General features: G+C 43.7%; 1 protein-coding gene across 6 annotated transcripts in view; it reads right to left on the reverse strand.

Moving 5' to 3' along the window:
* The window catches only part of Clip4 (CAP-Gly domain containing linker protein family member 4), an 82,006-nt gene that overhangs the window by 45,449 nt on the left and 15,864 nt on the right, over positions 1–20,693 (reverse strand). For all 6 annotated transcript variants that reach the window (XM_037198059.1, XM_037198060.1, XM_028873839.2 and 3 more), the window contains exons 2-4: positions 14,274–14,421; positions 2,968–3,107; positions 638–731 (exon numbers count right to left, since the gene is read on the reverse strand). In XM_037198059.1, the coding sequence (XP_037053954.1) occupies positions 638–731; positions 2,968–3,107; positions 14,274–14,406 (367 nt within the window). In that variant the 5' untranslated portion in view covers positions 14,407–14,421. The remainder of the gene's footprint in view (positions 1–637; positions 732–2,967; positions 3,108–14,273; positions 14,422–20,693) is intronic.

Raw genomic sequence — 20,693 nt, forward strand, 5'->3', positions numbered from 1 at the left:
CTATGGAATACAATGAAGGCACTGAAAGAAAAATGTCAGATGAGTGCAAAAATATTTGGGCTGCTATTTTTCTTGATCTCCTTTTTAGATTATAAATTCAATTTGATTTTATGGAAATATCAGCATATTGTGGATTACTACAAGAAGATAAGGCCCTTCAGCACCAATAATTTAAGTGCTATTACCAGATTACTGAAACAAGGAGAGACAACCACAATACAGAGTCCAGTTAATCCCTGGTAACGTACTGAAGAACAGCAATTGTGGACATATGGGGCACACATGTTTCGTAAGTAGGAATAGAACTCAGAGATAAGCCTATACTCTACAGTCTGGAAGGACCGCTGCGCCAGAAAACTGACCTTAGCCCAGGCTTGGTGAAAGCCCCCTGGTAGATTCTTGGATGGTATCTCAACTACTGGGCAGTGAGGCATGAAGCCTGCTACAGAACATGTTGAGATGTAATCACAGGTATCAAGACTTCCGCAGGGGAAAGAAACAAAGTTTTGAGTGGACCAAACCGAATCCACACCTACTCGGCCGATGGTCAACTGGACGCCCCGCCCGGGTCACTGGCTGGCAACAGATATTACGCAGGCACAGATGGAGAGCAGGGAGGGGCAAGCCACATACTCACCGATGCCATGAGCCCCAGACTTGCAAGTGTAATGTAACAGAGTCATGTCCGTCAGTCCGTCTCTATCATTCACATTGCAGCCTCTTTTGAGAATCTGAGGAAGGAAATGCAATAACAGTAAAATGTCTGAAAGAGTCATAGGAATCATAGATCTATTTACCTAAATTTACATATAATCCATGTTAAAAAAAAACACACACACACATACATCTATAATTCAAATGAAATTTTCCCATCTGGGCTGACAATGTCCCTCTACCTACCCCAAAAGCCAAAGTAACAAAAACCCCAATAACCAGTTATGAAAACTCCCCTTTTGAGTTGTTGGTCAGGTGTCCAAGAGCCTCTGAAAACATCATAGGCTATTTCTGCTGCCCTTGGTGGCCCCCTAGAAGTGGAAGGTTAAGTCCTGACTGCTGAAGAAACTGTGCTTAAGACATAAGACCCAGAGGACCTGGGCTGGATCTTACCTAGCAGCCTCCTCTCTGAGGACTAACTTCCACAGCAGTAGAAGGTACCATGCAAGCTTCTAAGGGAAGGAAGTAACCAAGACTCCTACCCAGGTATGGCATGTATGAACTACAATGGCCCCCATGGCATGATATCTCTAAAGGTACAATGGTGGCAGGCATACCTTGGCTGTAACCAATAGTTACAAGAGGAAACAAGAGGAGAATTGTGCCTGATACTGGAAACCTAGCCAGCTACCCAGGAATAGTGAAGTCACAGATCCTGGAGGAGACCCTACCATCACCACTTACCTAAACCAGAATAACTCTTAACTACATTCTAAATCGTTATCTGTATGTCCACAGAGAAGTATGTCTCACCCTCTCATCAAAGGAATGTCTCTTTGCAACAGACAGAGATCATTACAGAAAACCACACTGATCAAGATGCAGAGAAAAAGTGTGTGGTACCTCACCCCGGTTGATACATCTACAACTCACGTCCCAGACCCATGCTCAGAGATCACAGTGTAAGAGGAGTCAGAAAAACTGTCAGAGCCAGAGGAACAAGAAGTCTGCTGTGAACTGTGTCTTCCAGAACCATCCGAGAAACTACACCCATCATCAATATGGCTCCCTGAACAAAACCTAAAGAAGGACAATATCAACAGACATGCTAACACGGAAGGGGGCCATCTCATGGGGCCCCAACCTGACTAAGAACTACAGGCAACTCAGAAATGCTGAGATCAGGAGAAATAGTTTTCCCCAGAGAAGAGCTCCCCAACTGGTTATCCAATACCAGTGATCAGCTCTGAAATCATACACACAAGTATCATTATACAAACTGAGCAGGTTGTATTTATATTATATTATATTATATGTAACATATATATATATTAACAAAGAAAAAGAGGTCATGAATTTGAGATACATATAAGGCTACATGGGAAGGATTAGAGGGAGGAAAAGGAAAAAGGAAAATGATGTAATTATGTTTTAATTACAAAAAAAAAAGAAATTAAAGTTTAAAAAAACAGGGGCTGGAGAGATGGCTCAGAGGTTAAGAGCACCGACTGCTCTTCCAGAGGTCCTGAGTTCAATTCCCAGCACCCACATGGTGGCTCACAACCATCTGCAATGAGATCTGGCACCCTCTTCTGTATACATAATAAATAAATAAATCTTAAAAAAAATTTTTTTTTAAAGTTTAAAAAAACAATCTGAGAAAGCCCACGAGTGCAGTGTGACACCCGAGGTATCCATGCCTTCAGCCCAGCTTGGCCCATCTGATCACACTGCACTAAACACTAATGAAATCTGAACCTGTCTGTGGGCAGGAGGCCATTCCTCAAGATGACTCTAGCATCCAAATACGTTCTTCCAAAAATGAGCAAAGTTTTTTTTCCTTCAAAGGTTACAATAATACTTGAAAAGAAAAAAAAAAAAAACAACATATGCCTTCTTCTACAGCATTACAACATGTGTGCCAAACCCTCCCTCAAAAAGCCAAACGTTTTAAAATTATATGTAAGCCCAGATCACTACCAGACCATCCCAAAGTGTAGAAGGAAGGTGATGGTATTTGAAGCCTTCATGAAATGTACGAACATTCGCAGGACTGCTTTATACAAAGAAGGGGGCACACAGAATGCCTCTCCCTGCTCCCACCAGAAGTCTGTGATGACAGCGTGCAGGTTTAAGAGGTCAGGGTGGGAAGCATGCACAGTACGTCCACTGCTCCATGAAAACCTGCAAATGCAGACGGGCTGCAGCCCGTGATGGGCTTCTCCCCACAGGGGTCTCTCCTCTGAGAAGGAGAAATAGTCTAATCATTAACGGGTGAAATAACACAAAGCTGAACGGGCCAGACACGCTTACCTCATTTCCAATAATGTCAATGTTTTGCTGGACCTGAGGAACCCACTGTCTTAAAATAGCAAATAATTCTGAGACTGACGTTTTGGGATCAAAGAGAATTTCCTGACACGACGCGTCGTTGGGATCAAAGAAAGAAAACTCTGAAACACAAAACGGTGCAAATTGAATGTATGAATGGTTTCTAGCATTTTGAAGGTAAGCGATGCGGTAAACTTTCAGCTGATACAAACATTTTTGGAAGCTAGCGAAAAGCCAGGTAACAGTAAAGCAAGTCTCAGAACCAAGAATGAGGCTCGCTTAAAGCGTCCTGAGAGTGAGGCTACCAGGTACCACGCATATGAAACCACGTGTGCGAGCACAGGTCTCAGAGCCTGAGTCGTACGAGTGTGGTTTCTAAGGCACAGAGACATAATCAAACTTCATCGGTATTTTTTTCTCTCAAAACACAAATGGCAGATAGTGAATTCATGTCAACGAGTACAACACAGGTAAAAATTAACATACCAAGGAAGAGGTCCACATGTTCTCTTTACTCTTCTGCACTTCCCTAAGGCTCTTTAATAAACAAACACCACTTGTGACCCACCGGATAAGTATGAGGCATAAGCCATGTGTAGTGGTTTGAATAGAACGGTCCCCATAGGCTCACAGATTCGAATACTTGGTCACCAGGGAGTGACACTATTTGAAAGGGTTAGGAGGTGGGGCCCTGTCGGAGGAAGGGTTTCATTAGGGGTGGGCTTCGAGGTTTCCAAAAGCCCATTCCAAGCCCAGAGTCTCTCTTCCTGCTGCACGTGGATCTGAGTGCAAACTCTCAGCTCCTTCTCCAGCACCATGTCTGCCTGCACACTGCCATGTCCCGCCATGACGACAGCGGACTAAACTTCTGAAAGGGTACACAAGCCCCATTAAAGGTTTTCCTTCCTAAGAGCTGCTGTGGTCATGGTGCCTCTTCACAGCAGAAGGACACTGACTAATACGCTATTCCAACAGATGAGGACCTCGTGCCCAGTGATGCAGCAATATAGAACAAGGGCACAAAGTGGCTGGATTATTTGGGAATCTGCACTAGTAAAAACCACAAGAAAAACCTGAAGGAGTCATCTCAGGATTTCTTACCATGCCTTTTAAGGGTCGGTGAAAATCGGGGAACATCATAAGGGTAAAAGAGACTGGCTTGTGAAGGAAACATGACCATTCAGAAGAAAATCAGATTCTACTCTCTTAATCCAAAAAAGAAACTATAAAAGGCAGAAAAGACCTAAAACTGGGCAACAGTCCAGAACCAACATTTGCTGAACACCAACAGCTTAACAAACACCACATAAATCCCCACAAGTTGTGATTCTGATTTTGCTAAGGGAAAATGACATCAGCTCAAAGTCACCCAACTAAGACATGGCAACGTGGGGTGGGAAGCCAGGTCTGTCTCCAGGGTCTGTCTTCCTTCCTCAATTACGCTGCTCTGATGAATTAACTCATGGAGTCAGATGTGACATCAGACACAGTCCTGGGACTCGTGGGGTCTCTAAGTTTGTCTTCTCTGTGCTTTCAAATATTCGGGGTGGGATAACCAAATGAAGGGGATGCACAGGCCAAGGGCATCTATGAAAGTCCAGCAGCCGTCCATGAAGAGAATATCATCTTTCTGGTCCTGTGCAGGCCTAGTTGATCACCCCATTGGAATGTTCATATTTAAACATGGAAAGAAGAAAGCATATGACCCCCTGTGTTTCAGGGAAGTTATTAAAAAATGAGACCGCTCATAGGTAGGACCCCTTAGAGAAGCTGAAGGTAGGTAGTGAAAACCTGAGAGGTGTGCTTGGGACCCCAGCCCTTGAGAGGTAGAGGCAAGAGATCAGGAGTTCAAAGCCAGCCTTGGCTACCACAATAGACATAGTAAGCTTGAGGCCAGCCTGTCTCAACAAGAAAAAAATAATAATCAAAATGTTCTTTTAAAAACTAAAGCAAGAGCCGGGCGGTGGTGGCGCACGCCTTTAATCCCAGCACTCGGGAGGCAGAGCCAGGCGGATCTCTGTGAGTTCGAGGCCAGCCTGGGCTACCAAGTGAGTTCCAGGAAAGGCGCAAAGCTACACAGAGAAACCCTGTCTCGAAAAACCAAAAAAAAAAAAAAAAAAAAAAAAAACTAAAGCAAGAATGGGTTCCACTTGGCTCCAAACCAGCTATTGACTAGTAACCAGTGCCTTTTTGGAGAAATGGGTGAAACTTGACATTACAGTGACAACTTTGAGAAGCCTTTAACTAGAGTGATCTGCCACCCTTCAGACTGCCCTAGAGAAGAAAGGCTCCTGAGGCTCTCAGAGACCGAGGCATGCAGTCTTTGATTTGTATGACGAGTTTCCAGACCCTAAAGGATGCAGAGGATAGCATCTCTAAAAGGACTGTTGCAGCATGTAAATAAAGTCATAGGTAGAAAGCTGTGTGTAGCAGGAATCTTAAAGAGTCTTATTAATAAAATCAAACCCAGGCAGGTATTAGGGTGAACGCTGGAAAATCAGAGAACCAGAACAAGCCACAGCTAACCTCACCTGGCCAACTTCTCAGCTGGTCTTGTTTCCTCAGACTGGAAGCTTCTGTGTCCTCATCCCAATGGCTCTCAGCTGAACTGCTGCTTGAAAGCCTGAAGCTTAACCAGCTAAAAGCTTCTAGTTTCTGATCCTCACACCTTATATATCTTTCTGCCTTCTACCACCACTCCCTGGGATTAAAGGCTTGCTTTCTGGGATTAAAGGCGAGTGTCATCATGCCTGGCTGTTCCCAATGTGGCCTTGAACTCAGAGATCCAGAGGGATTTCTGTCTCTGAAATGCTAGGATTAAAGGCATGAGTGCCACCATTTTCTAGCCTTTGTATCTAGTGGCTGTTCTGTCTCTGACCCCAGATAAGTTTATTAGGGTGCACAATATTTTGGGGAACACAATACCACCACAGCTGTGGCTGAGTGGGGAGTTTCGATGTCTTCCAAGGATGCATGATGCCCATCCAACCTCCTTTATTAACCAGTTTTATGTTCATTTGACACAGGTTAGAGGCATCTGAGAGATGGGAACCTCAACTGAGAAAATGCCTCCATAAGATTTGGCTATAGGCAGGCCTGTAGGACATCTTCCTAATTAGTGATTGATGGGGGAGGGCCCAGCCCATGGTGGGTGAGGCCATCCCTAGGCAGGTGGTCCTGGGTTCTGTAAGAAAGCAGGCTGAGCAAGCCATGGGGAGCAAGTCAGTGAGCAGCACCCTCCATGACCTCTGCATCAGCTCCTGCCTCCAGGTTCCTGCCCTGTTTGAGTTCCTGTCCTGACTTACTTCAATGATGAACAGTGGTATGAAAGCATAAGCCAAATAAACCCTTTCCTCTCCAACTTGTTTTGGTCATGGTGTCTCATCACAGCTATAGTAACCCTGACTAAGACAACCAAAAAGCCTTTGATGGCTATTCTACCTGGCACACTGCTAAAATATTTCTGTTCAGGTCTGTTTGTGTGAATCTGTGTTGCTAAATAGATGTAAGTAAGAAATATTCCTAAAACATCTAGAAAATTAAGAACTAACCCAAATGCTTCTCAGGACATGATTTGAATAAATGAAAATCCTATTCATTTACTTTTTCAAAAATGATATAGCTTCAGAATTGTCAGCAAGAAATATATGCAGCATTTAACCTGAATTCTACCTGATTTCCTACTCAAAAAAGCTTGTTAAAGAGTTACTAGTTAGCTTGTGCTATCTCTACATTAAAAACAATTCCTAGTAAGAAAAATAAAGTGGTTAGCCATGTAAAGTCTCATAACATTTTTGAGAGTCATCTAATATAACTTTAAGTCTATTAAACTGATATAAATCTACACGATAAAATAAAAATCAATTGTTAAATCTAAATGCATCCACCTTAAGCCAGAGGAGTAAAGGGTTACCTGGGTTTGGTAACGACGTCTCGTGCTCCCCTGAAAACGTGTATGTTAAGGAAACCTGTGTCTAGGAACTGTGAAATGGTGCATCCGACAACCTAGAAACCACAAGCACGACAGCCCCGTAAAGGTATTAAGTAGGAAGACAGAAGTGTTCCTATGAAAGAGGACAGAATCAAAAGGTCCCAGGAGGCGGGAAAGGGAAAGGGGCTCTGATGTGAGTAGATCTGTTGCCAGTGGTTCCACAGCAACGGCATTTTCTCCCGGTTCTGGTCTGCTCTTGGTGGTGGAGTGTGAAGGATTTTTAATTTTGGAAGAATCCTCCTAGGAAACGAAGATTCTGCCTCTGTCAAGGTAATTTTCTGTGCCTTGTGCCGTCTTTGAATGTTTCAGCTTTTTAATTAAAACAACCCAGGGGTTTTGCTCATCTTCTTTGAATCTATGTGGCTTTTTTTTTTTCATTTGTGTTTGAAATTTCTGTCCCTTTGGTTGAACAGAAAACTTAATTGTGACCCTATTTAATCTCTTGGCTTTTTTTTAAAAAAACAAATTTAAACAAAACTCAAATTCTAAAGTCATTCTGACTTCACATTAACTCTAGGGCTTTTCAGAGGGACCCAAAATTTTCTAATGAAAATGAATTTGTTCCCTCTCCTTATATAATGGGGTGGGGTATAATTAATATACTACTAATTAATTGAGACTTATTTGCTTGGGAAGAATTATCAAGTAAAAGTGAAACTAATTGGAGGCCGATTTGTTATCTTATACTGAGCAGCTTAAAATGCTGATAGCAGCAAGTGCTGTTTAACTCTATGATGTGATACTTCTGTGTCATAGACAGATGACTGACAGATGATAAATATCAGTGAGTTGTCCAGAAACTGTATGAAATGCTTAGAAATCTGGTAGGCCCTGGTATGACTTATCAGTTACAATTCAAATTATCTGAAATGTCACAGAAATAACCACTTTTCTATATCAATCACATTATAATGAGCTCCCATTAAACCTTTAGGCATGATCTTAACTCCTGAATGACCTACAGGTTTTGTTTTTTTTTTATTTTACTCCAATGTCTTTCTGAAAGTGTTATAAGCATCTACTATTAAAAAAAAAAAAAACAGAACCTGCCAGAAGATTTATGGGAAAACTTGTAAACAATGGGTTTCTGGTACCTCAGAGATCAGAGGGTCTGAGTGAGACCCTCCAGAGCCCATGGAAAGCTAAGCTACCAGAGGCCGCAGGCCTGGGCTGGGCAGAGCAAAACTCCAAGAACTGGCAGGCTAACTCTGCTTATGACCTTGTATTTCTGGTACTTCAATGTGTTGCTGTCCAGATTTCAAGTGCCCCCTTTTCACTTAAGGCCTGCAACTTCACAGCAGTTTAGAAAAGTCGGCCTTGACAAACGAAGGGAGGCAGCATTTTTCTCTCTGAATTCACCCCCTTCTGTCTGAATTCCAAACCCACAAGCTCTCACTGCGGGCCCTTCATTTTTACAACACTAAGCTCGGGTGGGAGAGCCTGTTTTCCTTCTAACAGGTCTCCGTGTGTGAGGCTTTGTCTTGAGGTCTCGGCCTGGAATGAATTTTAAAAGTCTGCTCTGAGGCTCTGTACTACCAGACGGCCTGGAGAAACCTGGCTGTCTCTCCAGCGCCAATGAAGCCTGGTGGGTATCGTCAGAGCTCTGGCTGGAACGTCCTATTTGAGAGCAAGCACAGAGCTGGATTTTCTGGTGCACTTCTGTGAATACCCAGGCCAAGTCTAAATAGACCAAACTTACTTTACAAGCACGTTAGTTTTACTGTGATTGTCTCTGGTAAGAAATGTGGATGGCAGCAGGAAAAAATGATACTTCTGTAGAGAACCATGTTGCATCCATTGCCAGAGCCTCACCCTGTCCATTTTCTTCGAAGTTTCAGCTCTCTGTAAGCCTGACTGCATCCTATGTTTCTCTAGGTCTCCTCCAGTCCCTGGCCAGCACTTTCCAAACCGACATTTCCAATTTTCTGAAAGTGCCTTTCTCCTGATTTCTCCAAGCTGAAGCCGAAATCACCGTGTGAACCTCAGGGAGACAGCCACCAGCCACACAGGAATACCTACACGCCTGCTGCTGTGTACCTTACTCAGAAGTTTGCTAGAACATCAGATGGTAGCACCAAACATTCAACTGGAAGCCAGGGCAGCCCATCCATTGAGAGGGCTGTCCTCATCTCAACATCTGGAGACTCGAGCCCGAGTCCCGAAGCCCAACTGACTGGAAGTAGTTTACAGCATTTCTTTCAAACACTTTCAACTGTCCCTTAAACACCTGATGGCTAATGTCACAAACTGGGCAGAGCAGTGGTTCTCAACCTGTGGGTCACAGTCCCCTTGGGAGTCCAACGACCCTTCTACGGTGGTCACCTAAGACCATCGGAAAACACAGATATTTATATTAAGATTCATCACATCAAAATAATGGTTATGAGTGAATAATGAAAATAACTATGGTCGGGGGTCAGCACAACATGAGGAACTGTATTAAAGGGTCTAGGTATTAGGAAGGGTGAAAATCACTGGGGTAGAGGCTTAAGTGTCTTGATATCTCCTGAAAGGAAATGTTCTCATGTTCACCATGTACTAAGTGATCATGGTGGGTCCCGGTGTGAAAAGCACTTAAACAAGGTATCAGGGTGAATTTCCACCAGGTCCCAGAACCGTCCTGTGACCTGCTTTCCAAAGACAACATGCCCAAACACTGAACCTAGGAACCTCGCTTCCTGAAAAGACAAGGACAAATGGTGCACTTGACCCTCACGGGAAGGAGCCTCACCTATTACAAGAGCCTACAGACTCTTCGGCCAGCATTGCCTGAGGCACCACATGGCCTTGGACGACTTACCAGGCATCATGCCGTGCACCTAGCTCAGTCACTCGGGAAAACTGCAGCCCTGCTGCACACTAACTAGAAAAAGACAAACTGGCCTGGACAGGTGAAGCCTGGATCTAACTATAGCCCACTTGACCTTTTCAGCTGGTTCAAGCTGGATAAACAGACACCCTGACTTCACGGCACTCCTGGACGCTGCGTAATTCCCTCCTGGCAGGGACGCTCACACTCTCTCATGCCTGAGTCTTAAAGCCTTTAAATGGCCACTGACTTGGCAAACGGTCTCCACGGGAATCAAACAGGAAGCTCATAAACAGGAGCCATCAGAAGAGCCTGCTGAGGTGCCCTTGTGTGGTCCGAGATGCCGGAGGAAGGGAGGCCTGGGAGAATGCCTCAGAGCTGTCATACTAAGTCAACAGAAAAGAATCCGGAAGAACAAGCCAGTGAACAACCTGGAGAAACGCCCTGCACAATTTCTCAGTCATAAACTCGGGTGTGTTTCTTGCTAATAGCAGTTAATGGATTTGTTTTTCTGCTTCAATTCACTCACTCATCCACTACTCACTTTCGCAGGCACAGGACAGTTCTAATGGAGATGTTTCTAAATATATGAATACACAACTGAAGAGCCTCTTCTTCATGCCCTACAGGAATTCTCATTCTTTGCTGAGAGAATTAAGACTTCCCCAAGAATGAGCTCCCTAGTCAGTTATCCTATACCAAGTGGACAGCCCTGAAATCACAGGCATGCCAGCAGGACTCAGCAGGCTGTGTTTATATATATGCTTGTGGTGTGTGAGGGGTGTGTGAGGGGTGTGTGTGTGTGTGTGTGTGTGTGTGTGTGTAAAACAATAACATTTCAAAGAAAAGAAGCCATGAATTTGAGAGGGATGGGGGAGCTGGGAGGGACTGGAGAGGATGGGAAAGGTAAAATGGTAGAATTACAGTTTAATTTTAAATATTTTCAAAAAGTGAATGCCTTTTCCAGCACTGATGGTACTGGGGGAAATGATGAAATGTCTCTTTAGAGGAATTGATGGGATATATTAACAACCAAATAAATACACTAAGAGATAACGCATATATTGATAAGAACAGATCTCAAAATGTGTATTAGTGAATCAATTAAGTTACAGAATTCGACAGACATTTACATAAAACTGTCAATATACAAAATGATACTACCTGTGCAGGTCTTCCCATAGATAACAAAATATGATACAGGATCTCATTATTTACACTTCTATTTGGTATGAATCACCAGATCCTGTATTGTATTTTGTTACCTATATGACCATAGTTACCTCTGGGAACAAGAGGAATGGCATCAGAGGGGAAACAGAGAAAATCTGAACGGCATCTCTTTGAAATTTTTTTAGCCAAATCAAACAATAATGTCTTGGTTTGGGGTTTCTATTGGTGTGAAGAGACACCACGACCACAGCAACTCTTACAAAGGAAAAACATTTCAATGGGATGGCTGACATTTTCAGAGGTTTAGTTCATTATCACCGTGGTATGACATGGTAGCATGCAGGCAGACATGGTGCTGGAGAAGTAGCTGAGTGTCCTACAGCTTGACTTGCAGGCAACAGGAAGTGAACTGAGATACTGGGTGTAGCTTGAGCATATAGGAGACCTCAAAGCCCACCTCCACAGTGACACACTTCCTCCAACAAGGCCACACCTACTCCAACAAAGCCACACCTCCTAACAGTGCCACTCCCTTTGGGGGTCATTTTCTCTCAAACCACCACAAATAACTATGTCAAAAGTTCACCATCCCAACTGTGGCTATACACTGATACAAATGCATGTAAGCCAAGTGGATTATTTTCTCCAGAAAGATTATTCCTATATAAAAAGGAGAAATATGAGAAAAATACCCCATACCAAAAACCCACAAAAATAATAGGCATGCCAATAAATATAAGAGTCTTCTTTAGAGAAATTTAAAAGTGCAGACACTTGAGCTGAAAAGAAACATCACACTCGTGGATTGTAAGAGAAACGATTGAAAGCTGTCAGTTCTCTAGAGAGCTTTTAAGTAATTTCAGTTCTAATCAAACCTTCGCTAGGATTTACTGGAGAGGGACAGAGACACTTATGTTCTTGTTCTGTGTCAGAGCTGCTGCTCCGACGCTGACGGAGACAAGCCCTGGGGATCTTGTTACGATGTAGATTCTAACCGAGTAACTCTCTGCCGAGCCCCAGACCACATTTCTAATGAGCTCCAAGACGCCACACAACAGCCTGAGAGACAGACAGCAGCAAACATCTGGAGCGGAAATGTAAGAGAAATAAGAAGTGTTGAGCGAAGAACATCAGCCCTGAGGGTAGGGAAAACCTGCAACAATGCTTCAGTAATTAAAAACAATCAAACGGGGTTGGAGAGAAGACTCAATGAGAAAGAGCACTGGCTGCTCTTCCAGAGGACCCGGGTTCAATTCCCAGCACCCACATGGCAGCACACAACTGTCTGTAACTCCAGTCCCAGGGGACCCAATGCCCCTGTCTGGCTTCCGAGGGTACTAGGCATGAACATGGCACATAGACATACACACAGACAACACACACACATATGTATTTTTTAATAAAAAAAACACTCAAATGGCAAAAATAGACATCTCATTTAAATAATAATAGCAATGGGTTATTCTTATTAAATATTTGACTAGCAGCTGGATAGGATTCCTCCTTTTTTTTTTTTTTTTTTTTGGAGACAGGACAGGGTTTCTCTGTGTAGCCTTGGCTGTCCTTGGAGCTCACTCTGTAGACCAGGCTGGCCTTGAACTCACAGATCCACCTGCCTCTGCCTCCCGAGTGCTAGGATTAAAGGCGTGCGCCACCACCCCACCAAGCCCAGAATTCTTTACACCACTTTTTAAGGCGACAGACACCTGGGATGAAGAGCCTAGAAATCCTGACCACCAGACATGGATGAGACTAGAAACATGTGATCAAAGTGCAGACTAAGAATCATGTTCAAATTACCTCCAGATGTGTGGTGTTTGGAATGAGCTGTCTCCCATAAGTCTCAGGCATTTGAATATTTGTTGCCTAGTCGGTGGCTGTTTAGGAAGGATTAGAAGGGGCCTTACTGGGGGGAAATATGTCACTGCGGATGGGCTTTGAGGTTTCAAAAGACTCCCACTGCCTTCCTGTTTGTGGGTCAAGATGTGAGCTCTCAGCTGTTCCCGCCTCCATACCCGGTGCTTGCGGCCCTGCTCCCCCACCATGGTGGAGACAAACTCTTCATCCTCTGGAACCGTAAGCCCAAAATAAACCCTTCCTTCTATAAGTTGCCTTAGTCACGGCTTTCTATCACAGCAATAAAAAAAAAAAAAAGTAACTAATAGACCCACAATTGACTAGCTACGTCCGGGGGGGGGGGGTTGTCTCAGAAATGAAATTTCCTTATGGGAACGCCCACACAGATGCTGAGTGTCCGTCATCCTACTAGAAGCAATGTTTACAGGTAGGCAAAGGGGTCAGTACTCGTTACCATCTTCCGGTGTACGTATTCAGCAAACGTTAAGCAGCTAACGTCAAGTGTCTATTCCATGCCAAGGCCTGCTGGTCTAGTCAAGGAAATAAGGTAACTGATCCAAGATAAGGTTGAGTGTCACAAGCAGGCCCGTTGTGGTGTCCTTTTGCTCAAGGTTCCCCCACGTAACTGATGGTGTCAGAACTGAAATGCATGCAGACGACATTCGTCAACGCTACACAGAGATAATACACAGGACCCGGGTTATGTTTCAGGTGATTCCTTGGGTACAGAAAGCACACACTTGGAAACGGGGAGGCACTAGAATAGATATGAGGGGTTTTTAAGGCAAATTCCTAGTGTAGTAACTTTAATCCACTGACATATTAATACTCCAGAGCTGAAGTATCCCTCCAAAGATAAGCTGAAATGGTGACCGATTTGACCTGAAAACTCTTAACTACAGTGGAAATGCAACAATTCTGTTTACCTCCTCAAAGTATTTTATTCATCTATTAACAATCTTATAAAATATATTCTTGGAGGGGTTAAATCAAAAAGGACAAAAACTAGGCCCATTCCAAGTTTACATGTTACAGAGGAGGCTTAAATGGATCAACTTCAATAAAGGCCGATTTCATTCCAGCCTCCATGACGATCTCGAACTAGCCCTGCCTGAGCACATGGTGCTTTTGCAAGTCAGTATGTTTAACTAAAATTAATACATCGATAGCAGAATGGTACATGCTTAAGCACCATTACATTCTAAAAATAAAATCCTCCAAATCCATAAAAGTGCTTAAAATCAACACTTTTACATAATAAAAACGCTGACAGCGGAAATAAAGCATTGAGCTTAAGAGGCAGAAACTGTGATAAGCAATTGTGTTTTTGAAAAAGGAAAAGTTTGAAAACCTTATAAAAATCACTGCAAATGGTTTCAAGATCGTATGAGTACAAAGAGAGCCTGAGACGGGAGTCCAGTTACCAGTTCACAGACAAGGGACCGACCCACGACCTACCACAGTCCGAAGGCATTGGTGCTGCAGAAATGGAGAAGATGACCGGTGTGTCAGAGCCTGTGAATAAAAACGGGTATCTTCCGATCAGCGAACTTCCTTCCAATGGAAAATCCGGGAGGTCCTCAATGGTCATCTTCTAGAAAGCCACCTATAGCAGGAAAGGGAAACTCAGAACGCATTTCCACTTCACTAGTGCGCAGCTTGGGGTGACTGCCTTCAGTCACAAGGATCCTGACATGTCCAGCGTCTGAGCAAACAGTTGTTTAAGAACTATATGTCGCCTCCCACCGCCTTGCACCTTCAGCAGCCCAAGCACTGTTGCCAGACAAAGCTCAGGAGAGAGAAACCACAACAGACTTCTAAAAACATGAACTTGCCACTAAGAGGTAAAAACGTGTTCACAAGGCTGAGCTAACCCAAAGGGCAGCCTTAAACAAGGGCACAGTGCCCTCAGTAAACCGACCTTAGCTCTCATAATGTACCATCATCTGCCATCGAAGCCCATGCCCCATGCTCATCACAGGGGAAGACTTAGAGCAGCATGTTGCCATTATTTTCTGATACCTCCAGAAAACATCACTGAAAATTATTTCATTTATCACAAGTGGAAGAGACGGCTGAGACTGTCCCACTTAGCAATGCGGAGGGGGGGTTCTGCTTACTTGACAGGAAGAGGGCTGTGACTTTAAACCATATCAACTCATAATTGGCTTCTCCCAGAAAACATCAGGCTATAGAAGAAATCTGGTCTAAGTTAGACCTGGGTCTATTCCCAGCCTACAGCTCAGAAATACCGTAGAAAGCAGAGAAATGCTAAGCGAAGCTCAGCAATAGAACTAAAAACTTAGTGTCTTTCGATTCCGTTCTGAAATAATATGAATCCTCATGTTTATTCTAGATATAAGTAAAACCAAATGACTTCAGAGTACAAAGAACACAAGTAAGAAAAAAAAATTAGCTACCAGCTTAATCTAGTAGGAGATAGACCACATATATGATTCTGTGTGTGCTTTTAACATTTCGGCAACACACATACGCTGGCTGGTTTTATGTCAACTTGACGAGACTAGAGTCACCTGGGAAGGACCCTCAAATGCCCACACCAGACTGGCCTGTGGGCAAACCTGTGGCACATTTTCTTCATTGATGAATGATGGGGGAAGGCCCAGCTCGCTGTGGGCAGTGCCATCTCTGGGCTGGTGGTCCTGGGTACCATAAGAAAGCAGGCTGAGCAAGCTAGTAAGCAGCATCCTCCATGGCCTCTGCATCAGCTCCGGCCCCCAGGTTCCTGCCCTAACTTCCCTGATAATGGACTTACAAACTGTAAGATGAAATAACCTTTTCGTCCCCAAGTTGTTTTTGATCGCGATGCTTCGTCACTGCTACAGAAACCCTAAGACAGCCCCTTCCACTAACTGAGTCACCTTTACAGCCCACTCAGCTCCAGGGAAACAGTCCCTTGGAACTAGCTGCTTTCTTTCCCACTTAATTCAGACCTTTTCTCTCTGGGAGCAAAAGCCGGTAGGAACAAGTGGGCTTTCTTTTGACTTAAGGAGTATACCCTTATGTGCACAGGAATGACCCACGTTAAACAAATAGCCTCGTTCTCACTCTATTAAAGGAATCTCGAATTTTTTTGTGGAGGTAGGGGGACTGGTACAGAAATTACTTGCCACCCAATGCATGGAATCTTTTGACATTTACCTTGCCGCATACACGGGAACAACCCAGGACCAAGGGATCAGTGTTAAACAGCTGTGGTGATCTTCATCAGTCATTCCAAAGAGTAAGGAGACCCACTAACACAGCCCCTTCCTTCTCATTACACTTCTCCTCCCATCCACGAGTTTCTACTTGCAGGCCCGTGTTCGCTTGGTAACAAGTCTGGGTAAACATCCCCCCCCACACACCCACACACACACACAGTAGGTAGGAAGCTTCCTTTGGAACCAAACATCAAAAACGAAACTCCAGTAAGCATGCATTACGGTTACAACACACAAGGCCCTGTTGGAGATGTTCCAGGGTGACCGACGGACGGACCACGCATGGGAGGCAGCTTCTAATCGATCTTTAAAATGAGGGATCACTGATGAGCATGGGTGGTGACACACAAGAGGACGTGCCCCCACCAGTGGGGACCAGGAACCTTTCCCAGGGGGGAATTTCAAAGAATCAGAGCAGATCCTGAGCTGAGCCTGGGAAGACACTGAAAAGGACCCCACGATGTAGGGTACGCACCTGGGGAAGCAGGCTGATGCAAAGCTAACTCCACTTTGAGTTTGGGGTGGGGTTTTCTGTTTGTTTTTGTTTTTGTTTTGAGGGGGAGGTAGCTACACTCGTTCTTAACTGATTTAAAAAAACAAAAACAAAAACCACTCAATTCCATAAGCACTGGGGAACTGGCATACCAAAAGAGATTGGTGTGTTTAAAGTCGTGTTTTAGGGAGAGTAATCCAACTGGAATCACACTTCGGGACTCAGACAGGTTTTCTATATCCTTAATTTGCCAGCACAGGGAGGAAAAAACTGCTCACTGTGACCCCCGAGAGCACCTGTCATTTCTTGCAGATTGTCAAGACCCTTCAAGGTTAGACCTGCGTGTGGAGAGAGCCCGGTGGGTAAGGCGTCTTCTGTGCAAGTATAAAGACTGGAGTTCCCACCCTCAGGACCCACATTCAAGTGGGGTGGGCAAAGCGCCCCCACTGTGGTAACAACACCCGGGAGGTGGAGAGGGAGATTCCCCGGGGCAGGCTGCGTTCATGGACCGGACAAATCAGAATCTCGGGTTTCAGCCAGGGACCTTTGTAAATAGAGTAGAAAGCTGTGGCTGGAAGACAGGTGCCATCAACGTCTGGCCAGAAGCATGCTCACATGTAAATATGCATACAACGGGTGCACGCACATAACAACAAAAAAAAAATAGAGCTACATTTTACACAGCTGTCGCCTACCACCAGAACAAGACTACCATCTTGCACACATGTAATAAACATTAAAATTCCAGATCCAAGGTGCAAAGATAATTCACACAAGACATGGAATCCACTTCATTGTTTTACATGATACGTCAAGGCCAGAGAAGCCACAGTGTTACCTAACCCACATGAGGAACATTCTTTATATTTTTGCATCCTAATGGCATTTTTCCCAGTCCCATTTCTTTACCTTCTTGGGAAAAAAGAAAAAAAAAAAAAAGGCTCTATCTTTCATTTCACCCCAAACTACACAGTACACAAAGTTTCACCTGGTCTCAAATTCTTCCCTAGAAGCCACTTCTGGATCTGAAGGAACCTTGATCAAGTGTGCAGATGTACTGAGCTGAGTTGGGTAGGTGTTTTGTCCAAAATCTCCTGGTAAGGGCTGGTTTAAAGAAATCATCCCTGATTAACTGGGTACAAACACTTCTTACAGTTCTCCAAACTTTCAGGCACATAAGAATTTCACCTTACTCCACTAACTCACACCACTTCTGAGTAAAAGCATGTTGTCACTCGGCTCCAACCGCTCATGATTTTCCCAAGGAGCCTGACCCCGCCTTTGCATCCCAGTAATGAGGAACGTCAACCAACGTCTTCAGAGAGGTCAGGGCCTCCAAAAAGAGTTGACCAAGGCCAAGAAGTTCTTTCAGAATTGTTTGTTTCTATGATGCTGGGGATTGAACCTCTGGCCTCAACATTTGCCAGGCAAACACTCTACCACTGAGCTACACCCCGGCCTTTCCCTCAAATGCTTGAGAAATGGCTGAAAAGCAGCATACTGGAGTTTCTTGACTAACAAGGAGAGCCAAGCTGTGTCCATGTTGATTCACAGCCATTTCATACAGTTCCCCATCACCGTCAGTCATGGGTGTTTATTTTCATGAAATCCCCAAACAAGACTACGTATTTACTTTTTACAAGCACAACTCCAATGATCCTTTTATTTGCTATCCTATTAAACATCCGTTCACTCACCACGCGTCTACTGCAAGCATGTGAGCCTTTGTTTTCATGAGATTCAAAAACAAACCTAAGCAGATAAGGACATAAAGGCAAGGCTCCAATAAGTCTTTTTATTTGCTACAGACAAAACACTGGAAAAGCAGCTCTCGAGAGAACATCAGACACCCGCCCTCAAGAAGTTCAGTCACATGTTTGATAAATATTGTTTCCCATTAAGTCCTAAGCTGTCCATCCCAAAGATAAGGAACCAAGTTATGTCGTCCTTGCCGTTCTGTGGATTCCAGCCCAGGGCTAGGTTGCTACAAGAAAGCACAATTACTATACAATAAGTACTATGACCGAGGAGAACTGGGTACTATGCAGATACAGATAGAAGACAGTTAGCATAGGATTTCTGGGCCCTAATAATTAAAGGTTGGAATGCCCAACTAGGTAGCTACAACCCACATGAGGCTTTACAAATTAAATTAAAATTTCCATTGGTCTAACTCAGACCAATGTCTGTGGGCTTCAGGTGGGGGAATTGGTTCAGACAACTAAGTTTGGGGTGTCACACACACACACACACACACAAAAGGCAATCTGAAATAGTTCAGGTTTCTAAATGTACACTCACCTAAAACTAATACAAACATCAAATACATAATGTGTTTTAGACAGTGCTTACAGCGTGATCATGTGACCTCACTTCAGCCTTGGTTCTGATCACACAGGGTGTGTGCATTTAGCACGGCACCCTCGGACATGCCATGCAATGCCATGTGACACCACCTGAAATAGCTCCACCCAGATGCAAGACCAGGTGTCTTCACGGGTTGCAGTGTTTTTACACAGAGTTCTGCTCTTACAGAAGCATAACGGTTTAATTACAGAAAACAAAGGCTTTTAATAAGTCCCATTGTTGCTCTTCAGCATGTGAGCATCAAATCAGCATATTTTAGAATTAGATTTTGTTAGAATGTTGATTTTGCTAATTGCTGTTTGTGTTCTAAATTAGAAAAAAAAAAATCACTAGCTGGGCATGGCAGCACATGCCTTAGCCCCAGTACTTGGGAGACGGAGACAGAGGCAAGCAGATCTCATGAGTTCAAAGCTAGCCTAATCTACATAGTAATAGTCCATTCCAGGACAACCAGAGCTTCACAGTGAGACCCTGCCTCAAAATATAATTTTTTTAATCAAGAATTACTGGCGCTAAAGAAATGACTCAGTAGTTATGAGCCCTGGCTACTCTGGTACCCAGGTTGGGTTCCCACCATCCACACGACAGCTCCAGTTCCTGAAACTCCAGTCCCAGGGGATCCAACAACCTCTTCCAGCCTCCACAGGCATCACGCACATACTACAGGCAAGCAAAATACTCATGCATGTAAAATAAAAATATTTTTTAAATCATAAATTAATTCTGGTTTTGGATTAGGGCAGAATTCCCAACAACTTTTGAAAGGGTCTTAAACATACATATATTTATTATGTATACTTATAATGTTTGTATTCATATTCATACGAAACAGCATTGTCAGCACTAGAGATCAATTCTGCAAAATGCTGAAGATGTTCTATATCCTGTAGTATTAAATGTTCATCCAACTTAAATGTAAAAATAAACAACCATCTCTTTATCACGCAAACTTGTTTTCATCTTTAATAAATAGTAAAATCATATGTATACCAAAGAACTGATCTAAAATATATTATTTATTGTCAATAAGTGTTTGATTTGTATGCCTGTTTTATATACACGGGATTGTAATATACCCTGTTTGGGCTCTATCTGAATGTTCAAGGGGTCCATTTGCACGTGGCTCATGCCACCATAACCAGAAGGACATTTCACCTATCGACATTCTCCTAACCAGCACTGAAGGAGAACAGTGCAGGTCACGCCTCAGAAAACACACAATTTACAGATGCCTGATATGAGACACGAAGGCTGACATGCCAAGCAAGCCCGCAGCAGTCTAATTATAAATAATTAAGAGAACAGGAAGACTAAAAGCAACCAGACCCTGAAAGGGTTTTAACAGAGAGACAGAGTGAAGTTGATTCCGGCAACTCATGCTCACAAGTATGTATTCAAACCTGGGATTGTTATAAGCAAAATGGCAACATTATAATCATCGCTTTTTTTTTTTTAAGGCCTTACTATTGGGGTTGTATATGGGAAACGGGATCCGGAAATAAATCCAGGGATAGTGCACCGTGTGCTAAATCTACAGAAGAGATGTAAACACTCCGGTTGTGTGCCATGAAGTCAATCTTTGAGCCCAAGAGGTCCCTAACAAATGAAAGCATTACCCGAAATCCGCATCATATCTACACGTTCAAATGAAACCAGGATGGTTTGCATCGTCAAAAAATGTAGAAAGCTGGAATCCTGCCACCTCCAGGTCTCCGCTTTCCCTCCAGACTCTGTGTCCTACGCCACCTGCTCTTCTGCCACGCAGTCAACTTAAACGGTGCAGGAGCTGACTAA

Source organism: Peromyscus leucopus, chromosome 22, assembly GCF_004664715.2.
Source record: "Peromyscus leucopus breed LL Stock chromosome 22, UCI_PerLeu_2.1, whole genome shotgun sequence".
Taxonomy (NCBI): Eukaryota; Metazoa; Chordata; class Mammalia; order Rodentia; family Cricetidae; genus Peromyscus; species Peromyscus leucopus.